General features: G+C 37.0%; 1 protein-coding gene across 9 annotated transcripts in view; it reads right to left on the bottom strand.

Annotated features, from left to right (window-relative positions):
• Positions 1–6697: 6697 nt before the first annotated feature.
• The window catches only part of CDC27 (cell division cycle 27), a 73295-nt gene continuing 69412 nt past the window's right edge, over positions 6698–10580 (bottom strand). For all 9 annotated transcript variants that reach the window (XM_032870922.1, XM_032870917.1, XM_032870925.1 and 6 more), the window contains one exon: positions 6698–9767. Coding sequence is in view for 4 of the 9 variants with exons in the window: in XM_032870917.1 (XP_032726808.1) it covers positions 9685–9767 (83 nt within the window). In the remaining 5 variants the exon portion in view is untranslated. The remainder of the gene's footprint in view (positions 9768–10580) is intronic.

The following is a 10580-nucleotide window of genomic DNA, read 5'->3' as shown; positions in this document are numbered from 1 at the left end:
CCCTAGAATCAGCCATTTCTCTGAGCCATGGTTCTTTTAGTGGGGAAAATTATGAGACCAAGATAGGGACACTAAGTGTGCTCATTGCTACTAGGATGTCTTTGCTTTTTGGCCTTTCAGAGGAGAGAATTGAAAATATATGCTTGTATATACACAAATACACACACTTACCTACAAATATACATATGATACATACATGTGTATACATAAGATGTATATATGCATATACATATACGTATTTTAGAAATCATGAGTTCAAAACAATAATTTCAATTCCAATTAATCTCCACAGCATTGTTTCTTGCTTTCTTCCTCTCCATAGTTACATTTATCTTCTTCTACAGTGAGAATTCTGATCACTAGTGATATTGATGTGTTTATTCATTTGTTTGACTCTGTAAGATGTTTAAAATTGTCTCCCAATCACTTCACCCATACCACTAAAGCATACCTGCTAACGAGTTCAGGACTTGTTTGTACTTTTACCCTCTTCCCTGAATACATATCTTTCCCTGTCCAAGACTGAGGGTATACAGTCAAATACTGTGTTCATAAGTCACTTTGATTAATTCTTCTTAGTCCCTCTCTGCACTTCCCTTGCCAGGATGGTTATGTTACTCATTTGCAGTACAGTTAGGTTCATTTGTTTTATTTCAATTTTATTTCCCCTTTTCCGTTCTTGTTTTTTGGGTGTATGACAAATCAATATGCTCTCAAAAGTAAAAATATTACAAAAAAGTATACTCAGAGAAGTGTCACTCTCCTTGAATCCATTCCACTACATTCCCCCTCACCCCTTATCAGTAACCAACTTCGCTATTTTCCGGTTTGTCCTTCCAAGTGTTTCCTTTTGTGAAGATAAGCTGATAGATGTATACTTTTATTTCCTTTTTTCTTACATAAAAAGTAATACGATCTTTTGCACTTTACTTTTCACTTAATAACATCTGACAGTCATTCCATAACAGTTCATAGAGATCGTCCTCGATTTTTTTGAAGACTCTTTTGAGTGCAATTAAACTAGATCTTTGTATTCATGTCTTTCTGATCATTTAATAAGTTTTTGGTTGTAAGGCAGTTAAGAGGAGACTCCAAACAGTTCCGTTACATAGTTGCATTTGAAAATTCAAAAGCGGAGAGACAGAGGTGCGTGAGTACTGCCTGCTCCAATACTGTGGGCAGACGGCATTGCCATAGGCGACCTCATTTTCCTGAACAGTGACCAGCTTCTTGATAAAGTTTCAAACAAAACAAAGCAGACTTTTCTCCGTTTAGGTGGTAGTTGCATTCCTGGAAGACTTGTTGGGTATGAGAACTCTGCTAGGCTGCTACTGCTACTTAGGGAGTGGGGAGAGCCAGAAAGGCAGTTTCCTCCATCATTCTTTACAGCTCTGTAGTTTTCCACTGTGTGTCCTGATTTATCCAACCCATCTTCTATGCTTGGGCATTTAAATAGTTCCTAATATTATGCAATGACAAATAACCCTGTTAAAAATAAAATTATAGGGGCACCTGGGTGGCTCAGTGGGTTAAAGCCTCTGCCTTTGGCTCAGGTCACGATCCCAGGGTCCTGGGATCAGCCCCGTATTGGGATCTCTGCTCAGCGGTGAGCCTGCTTCCTCCTCTCTCTCTGCCGGCCTCTCTGCCTACTTGTGATCTCTGTCAAATAAATAAAATCTTTTAAAAAATTTAAAAAAAAGTAAAAAGCAACTTGCAGAATCCCTTTAAAAAATAAATAAAACTATACATATGTATTTTCATTCTTTTGAGGTACATCTTCAGGGTAAATTCCTAGAAGTGGGATCACTGGGTTGAAAGTAGAAGCATATGGAGTTGTGTTCTATACTGCCGATTTCCTCTTCATGAGGGTTGTGTCATTACGCCACCAACGTAGGAGATGACTTGTTTTCCCACAGCTTTGCCAACCGAATTTATATTCAAGTTCTGAATTTTTGCCCATTTATTGGGTGAAAAATTGTATCTCAATGTAGTTTTTAACTTTTTGAGTATAGTTGACACAAACACAAGAGTACATGTTTTGGGTGTACAGCACAGTGACTTGACATCTCTAGGCATCTTTATTTTTTAAAGTAAACTCTATGCCCAGCGTGGAGCTCGAACTCATGACCCTGAGATCCAGTCCGTGCTCTACCAACTGAGCCAGCCAGGTGCCTCTCAATGTAGTTTTAATTTGCATTTCTCTTACTGAGTGAAGGTGAACAACTATACATGGTTAAGAGCCATTTTTAAAATCTTTTTGGGTCTATTCATGTCCTCTCTCAAAACTAAACCTTTTTATACATTAGGAGTATTAGTCTTTTATTTGTGACATATGGGCAAATATTTCTTCCCAGTTTGTCATTTGTATTTTTTTTGTCATGCAAAAGGTTTTTAGTGTATTCAAATCCAGCATTTTTTGTTCATTTGTTTCTTTTCTTTTTTCCTGATATTGGGTGGCTTTTCACTTTCTCAGATGCTTTTGAAAGGATATGTCTTTTCTTTAGCTTTGTGGTTGTTGGGGGGACTTTTCACCAGCAGAAAGTCTTTGGCATTTTCTGACTTCTCGTAGAATGTGGATGGCTGTACTCTATTCCAAGTAATTTCATGGACAGAATTGTCAGCTTCAGAACCCTTATCTTTCAGTTCCACCCTCTTTCGTGCAGTTGAAGGATTTTGCCGCAGGGTGGGAAGAAAGGTTGACGCACTTTCTCTTTTCTGTCAGTCGTACATTTCCGCCTTCTCTTTCATTACCTCTTCATTACCCATTCTCCCCCAGGAACACGGCTTCTGAGGCTGCTACCCTGGCTCTATCCATTTTCAAACCTTTCCCTAAAGCAATGACTGTGACCTACTGAGTGCCAAACTGTGTTCAGTATTTTGTATTTATTGTTCCATTTTCCCCCCCTGTAGATTCTGTTAATGCTTCTTCTAAATGCACGCCTCCCTTCTGTCTCATGGAGTGATTCAGCTCCTTTCCTCACTCTCTACACCTACAGGCTTATGGTGGTAGCAGGATCCTTACTGGATCCCCTGCTCTGTCCACCCCCTGCCCCCCACCACTACTTGGAGGTGATTTGAAGTTACAGGCTTCTAGTAGTGAAGGCATGAACCCTGTGTAGTTTTTATTTGTTCTGGTCGATTTGAGAGTTGTTTTGGCAAAGTGAGGGGCAGATTTGTAATCAGGCTACTGCCATTGCTTTTCAGCCCCAGGAGTCTCAACATGCTTAGTAGAGGGATACATTTCAAGACCTAGTCATGATGAAAGTCATTGAAAACCAGCAATATACATGTATCTTCATTGAGTATCAGTGGTTATAAGTGGTAGTTGAAGTGGGAGTTGAGTGTTAGGGTTGGCATCAAGATTAGCAAGGGCGACATGCCATGTAACAGTGGCTTGAGACTTTATCAAGTTGAAAGTTTGAGAACGTTTAAGCATTTTCTTTAAGACTGGGGGCAAGACAGTGAGTGCTTGCTACTGTAAGGCTGCTACTGCTCAATGTAATATTGGTGGTCCTGGCCATAGCAGTTAAAAAGGGCAAAACGAAATGAGGTATAACAGCATTAAAAAGGAATAAATATCATTTGAAGATAGTATAATCTTAAATAGAAACCCTACAAACTCTTAGGTAAGAAAGTTCACAAAGTTGAATGCAAGATCAATGGCCAAAAAGCAGGAATTTCTTTACTGCAGTGTGGCAGGGGCTCTTGGCTGTCCAACCAACAGCCATTCCCCCTTCTTTGCTCACAAAATCTGTTTCTTTGTGTACGACATCAGGAGATAAGTCATGATTTATCTAAACCAGTCATAGCAAACCCATTCTGTTTTACCAGATTCTAAATGTACCAGCATCCCCCGAAGCTGGGGATGATTCTATGACCAAGTCCTGGCCAGTAATGTGTGAGCAAAAGTCTGCCAAGTTGATCCTGGGAGTTTCCACTTTTTGCAAATTTCTGGTTTCTTTAAGCCTTGGTTTCCTCTTGTGTCAGATAATACATGCCTTACCTTTTAAGACAGTGAAGATGAAGTGAAATATTCTCATATCAAAGTGATCCATAAATGCGAAATAAAAAGTAAGTAAATGCTAGTGTTATTCAAGATATTCAAATGATTATGAGCACAGATGTAGCATTGGTATAAATGCTACAGACTGGCAGTTAAGTTTAAGGAGTGCCATTATATACAAGGAAATCCCTTTACCCAATCAAGTCTTATTATTAAAAAACTAAGAACTGATGAATTTTTTATGTAGCACCTGGCCCAGTGATTTAACTCACAGAAGACTAAGAATCTAGCACCACAGAGAACATGTGATTTGCAGATGGTTACATCTCTACAGCTGTTAAGTTCTAGATGAGGAGTTGCCAAATATAAAATGTCAGATCATATATACAGTATAATCTATACTACATGTATATATATTTAAAAATATACACATGTATATTTTTATATACATGTGCCTGGGTGGCTCAGTGGGTTGGGCCTCTGCCTTCGGCTCGGGTCATGATCTCAGCATCCTGGGATCAAGCCCCACGTCTGGCTCTCTGCTCAGGGGGATCCTGCTTCCCCACCCCCTGCCTGCCTCTCTGCCTACTTGTGATCTCTGTTAAATAAATTAAAAAATCTTTAAAAAAATTATACACACAAATACATATAGTAACTATTGATGCTTTATAGGCCACATAGTCCTTGAAGCGAGAATGCAGCCATGGACATGTAAACAAACAGGCATGGCTGTTCTAATAAAAGGAAACAGGCAATGAGCCATTTGGCCTGCAGGCCATAGACAATCCTCGTTCTAGACTCAAAAGTTTACTGTTTTACAGTAAACTTGTCTCACAGGATCATGGATCATGTCTTGGGATCAACCTAATCAACTTTCCATGACATCATCTCAATCCTATTATTACCATTGTATTATTATTACCACAGTGCAACCAAAGCGCTTTCATGGTGATTTATCACATTTGATCCTCAGTCTTCTGTGAGCTAAGAAGGGTAGATCTCATCTTCTTTGTATTGATCAGAAAAAGGCTTAAACTATTTAAGGTCACAGAGCTACTGAGGGGCAAAATCTCTATCTCCTAGAGAGCTGTTTAGTGTTTTTTAAAAATATAGGACTAGAAACCTTAATTCTACTTCATTGTTCTTCTTAGCTTCTACTGTTAATCCTTTTCTTATTTAAACTCCTGTGAAGCATTATGCATTTTTAAGGACTTGAGTTTACTCCTTAAATGTAGCTTTTAGCGTCAAATTGAAAATTCTATTTTGGCGGTACTGAATATAAAAAGAATGGTTGTGATAGGAGAAGAAATTGGTAGTAAAAAATTTAACTTTGTTTTCTAACTTAAAGCAAATTGTAGTCATTGAAGGAGGGATAACACACTTTCAATTTTAGTGTGAGGAGAAAAACAGAGAGGCAGGATATAGATTGAACCACCATCAAAGGACTATGCTTATGCTAGATCTGAACCTACAGTTGATACTAAAATTTCCTCTGTAAAACCCAAACTTTTATGTTACGCTATAGCAGATAACTTAAAAACAGAGAGGACACCGAATAGTCAACATGAGACATGATTTGAAACTGCCAGAGGAAGTCCTCTTTTTTGAAATACCCTAATGCCCAACTGTCCAGCTATATTACCTAATACCCGAAGCCTTTTCCTTTTCTATAAAATGGAATATCACCTAGTTTATAGGGTTGAAGAACTGAAAATACTATGGGCAGATCAAGTAACACAGTACATATGACAAGATTTCATTAAATGCAGCTCATTAGCCAAGTTTGCACTTATAAAGAAAAAGAAAGCTTACACTGAACCATTAATTAGCAGATAAACAAGCCAAAGATTGCTTCCTGTTTACACTTCTACTATTTATCCCTGTCCAACTGACAGTAAATGGCAGGTCCTAGGGAAGATTATAAAGCCTGTCGTTCGCAATGATCTGCCCAACTCATCCCACTTCATGTGTCTTCTCGATTTCTACCCCTTCTTCAAGTCTGAACAAAACCATTCAGCTCTCTATACTTTATCCAAGATAACCAGACCAGGGTAAAATTTAGTTTCTACATTCTACTTCTCTCAGGATATTCTTTCTTGGGATGCCGGGGTGGCTCAGTTGATTAAGCATCTGCCTTTGGCTCAAGTCGTGATCCCAGAATCCTGGGATCCAGTCCCGAGTCAGGCTCCTTGCTCAGGAGGGAGCCTGCTTCTCTCTCTGCCTACTGCTCCTCCTGCTTACGTGCTCTCTCTGAGAAATAAGTAAATAAAATCTAAAGAAAAAAAATTTTTCTTTCTTGATTTTTAAAATACTCTAATTGAAACAAAAAAGCTTTGTGTCACTTTTAAATACATTTCAGAAATCATATGATTAAAGAATAAGCAGGTGACTTGCAAAGTAGCAGCTGCTGGCAAGAGGCTTCTGTAGTTTGAAGAAAAATATATTCTAAAAATTACATTTTTGTCACAATATTTATCTGGAAATTCCAAATAATACTAAAAAACGATGTGAGTTTTTTTTTTTTTAAAGTGTATGTATGTATTGGAAGAGGGTCTAAGTTTAAAAAAAAATTAGAGAAACACTGCCTTAGACTTGTGGAGTGTAAAACTGTTAATTTTTCACTATTTTGCTGTGCCTTACTATAAAAATACAGATGGCACAGCTGTTACGTAGCTTCAACAACTTGATTATAAATTGCTTTCAAAAGTAATTTATTGGGATTTTCCGTATCCTTTAATGAATTGCAAATATATTAACAGAAAAGGCTTTCTCCCCGCCCCCAAGGACTGTACAATTTCTGAAATAAGTCAGGAAAAGCAAAAAAAAAAAAAAAAAAAAAAAAAAGACACAAAATTACATTGTTTCAATGCAAATAGAACACACACATCACACCCACACTTGCATTTTCCTGGATTTTCACAAAGAAAATGGTTCACCATATTTCTCAGTGAAGACCCATACTATATTCTGGCTAATCAGAGACTTCCAAACTTTTTTCTTCAAAAAGAGCATTTTTAATAGACTAAATACTGGTTATCACTGAGTTTTTGTTTAAGGTACAACAGCAGCATGGTTCAAATGTAACTTGCAGTTCTTGGAAAAAAACAAAAATTTTAAAATAATGAAATACAGAAAAAGTAGGGACCACCTTTCATTATTTTGAGTACCATTGTTCACTTGAAAAAATATTTCCAACCTTCTAAAATCCCAAAGTTAAGAACCATTTCCAAGGGGGAAAAATATCCAATGCCACAACATAACTTCCAAACAAGTGTGTGTGTGTGTACACATATATGTATGTGTATGAAAAGCTTAAAGAGACTAAAAAAGATGTTATTCGTAGTATTTTAAATTTCCTTCAAAGTAACTACTGAAATTTCAAGCAAACATTTTGCTTGATCAAAATGTATGTCCTTTTCTGTTTATTTGATCCTCATTCCAGGCCAAAAAAAAGAAAAAAAAAAAAAAAAGGCAAGCAAGCAAGCCAAAAACAGTTACTAGGTGGGAATACGGTTTCAAATACCTAAACGTTTTTAAAGTAGGTATGAGGAAAATGAAATCAGGCTAAGCTTGGGCTGAGCATCCCATAGCCAGCCATTGCCATGGTGTGCCTTCCACAACTATCCTTTTATCCTTGGTCTCAAAATTAGTACCAGAAAGGTTCTCACCTCTGGCACAGGACATAAATTCCTACTTTGTACAAAAAGATAATTATACATTAGCAAATTATGTTCTAGTTCAGCTTTCTCCAGGCTTTGTAATAGAGCTCAGGTTGAAGCTTTCTATGAAATTTTGTATTTTATAATGTTATATAGCTGGCTTATGATTTGCCAATTAAAAAAATAAAGGAATATAAAATTAAATATTACAGAACTAATGAATAAAATGGAATATTTGTTAGAATCCAAGTGCTAGCCTTTGGGAACTTTAATGATATTCATTTACTCCCAACCTTTCCTTTTTCTTATAAATTATTTCTTTAAGCAGCACATATTACATGGATTTAGGTAAGAAATTTTGTTAAATCTCTCTCTGGCACCCAATACCTAATCTAGGACTCTGACTTGAATTAATTTATGATGGTATTTAATCCACATTCAAATGAACAGATTAACAGTAAATGATAGGAAGTTACTGAATCTACAGGTTAAAATTTTGTTCACATCTTCTGTAATCCACCTTATTTTTACAACTTGACTAACAGGTACAGGTAACCAGTAGATAAATTTGTCCTTCATCAAATAATCCAAAATAATAACCGTAGGCCTGTCATTCATAAGAAACTATAATTTGTTATATTCTGACATTGGCACTTAAAAAAAAGTTAACAACTAAAGTTTCTCTAAAAATTTCAATACATTACAATAAAGGAGATACACAATTTAAGACTTTAAATCTGTTACTGTGAAATTCCAATAATTCCCATTTTATTATGCATAATTAGATCTTTAAAATTGTGGCCATTCCCCGAAGACACCAATTTATGAGAAACTCAGGAGAGAACTCACCTCCTTCATAAGAATGGGGTTTTTCTTTTGCAGCTAAAAATCTCTAATAGCCTAAACCCAATCACTCTCGGTAAACGTTTTGGTGACTCACGCTACTGAAAATAATTTGAAGCAGAGAGCCGGAAAGAATGGAAATGACCTCAACCAAAGGTAACTACACATTCTTGCACCCTGCTTAAACACTTAGAAAAGTCAAAGGGATACTTTCTTGAACAAATATAGATTCAAGGTTATGGTACAATTTTGATTGTATTAAGGCTTTCACTATCATGATCTCTTAAAGTCTCTCCACTTTAGTGTTCTCATTTTGATTCTTATGGTGAACTTAAATGGCTATTAAGGGCCTTGTTTTGGCTTTTCAGTGGGCAAACACTCTACCATCTCTGAATGTTAAAGGTGATCCCACAGAGCTCAAAGAGAAGAGGCAATATGGTAAAGGGACAACTTTAAAGTTTGCAATACCAAGACAATGATCAACACTTTGAAGCAAGATGAATAAATTAAAATTCTTGGTTAGACATTAAAGCATTCTTGCCAAGAATAAGTGTACACTGTATGGAGGGATATTTGATTCCTACACATGAGTCCCAATGTGCCCATTACATTTGCTTATGGGAGACACTGCAAGTTTAAGGTAATTTACATTCCTTGGCAATCAAGTTACTCTGTTATAGGCAATGTCTTTTTATTGTTCCATCTGGCACTTGCTAACACCATTCTTGAAGAACCTAGAAATGAAGGTCAGTCACTCTGTTAATCAGGAACAGAACCAAATAAAAACAAATTTTTGGAAAAACGACCAAGAAATTCTGGTTCATCACTATTTTCCGTATCTAATGGTTCCTTCAAGATAAAACATAACTCTTCCTTCCATGATAGCTTTCCAACAAAGGGAGATTAAAGAAAAAAAAAAAAGAAAAGAAAACAAAGTTCCCCATCCTACCCCCCTAAATTGTCATTCATACTGGTGAAAGAGCCAGTCTTGTTAGCAGCTAAATATTGCACTGCCTTTCATTCTGTGTACAGTCAGGGTCCAATGAAAGTGGCACACTCATGGTATAAGTGATAGATGATGACACTGCCGGCTCAAGAGTGAAGACTCAGTATATGGAGGGACAAGAAACATGTCAGCACTAGTCACACATCCAGTTGCAAAAGTCTGATTTCCAGAAGTTAAAATTCATCACTTTCAGCTGCATGAAGTTGTGTGTCATCTGCATCTGTCATGCTGCTCTCCTGGGATTCATCTGTTCCCACTTTAAAAACAAAAATAAAAGTCTACAGTAAGGTATCTGACAAATATTTCTTCTTGGTTCATGAAAACAAGTAAGGAAAACTATTCCATGCAGAGAGAGATCTTAAATTAAGTCCCTTAAAAATCCTGATATCCTTCAATAAAATGCAACTCAGGTTCCTTATTTTACAGCATGTCTGAGAAGATCAGTTCATTGCATTTAACCTTTAAGAGTTTTAAATATTAAAGCTGCCTCTCCCTAATGAATTCCTTATTCCTACCCTAGGAATTAGAGCTAATTTTCAAGACACTGAAAAAAGACTGACATTCTCTCCAACTGTTGACTCTACTTTGGGAACAGTCCCTGCTAGTTCACAGAAATATAAAATACACCCTCAGTTTAAAAAGGGTTATTGGGATTACAGGAATTATGATTTTAATTAAGGCCTTCTGCCAAGTTTTCTGGAACAAAGGCGTCTTAGTTCATCTCATCAGAAGTTTCTCAATTCTCTTGTTATTAAAAATACTGTTATGGGCGTCTTAGGTGGCAGTCAATTGAGTGACCCACTCTTGGGTTCAGTTCAGGTCGTGATCTCAGTCAGCGATGTGAGATCAAGCCCTGCATCCAGCTCCATGCTAGGTGTAGACTTGCTTAAGATTCTCTCTCTCCCTCTGCCCCTTCTCCCGACTCCCCCCCCCCCCCCCCCCCCAGCCTTAAAAAAAAAAAACAAAACAAAAAAAAACAAACCTTAAAAAAGGACTCAGTTCTCACTAGTTATTTTAAGATATACACTTAAGTTAGGAGTGCCTCAGTCAGTTGAGCATCTGACTCTTG

Source organism: Lontra canadensis, unplaced genomic scaffold, assembly GCF_010015895.1.
Source record: "Lontra canadensis isolate GAN:19392208 unplaced genomic scaffold, GSC_riverotter_1.0 scaffold41, whole genome shotgun sequence".
NCBI lineage: Eukaryota > Metazoa > Chordata > Mammalia > Carnivora > Mustelidae > Lontra > Lontra canadensis.
The sequence above is the reverse complement of the archived record's forward strand: the minus strand, read 5'-3'. Positions and strand labels throughout refer to the sequence as shown.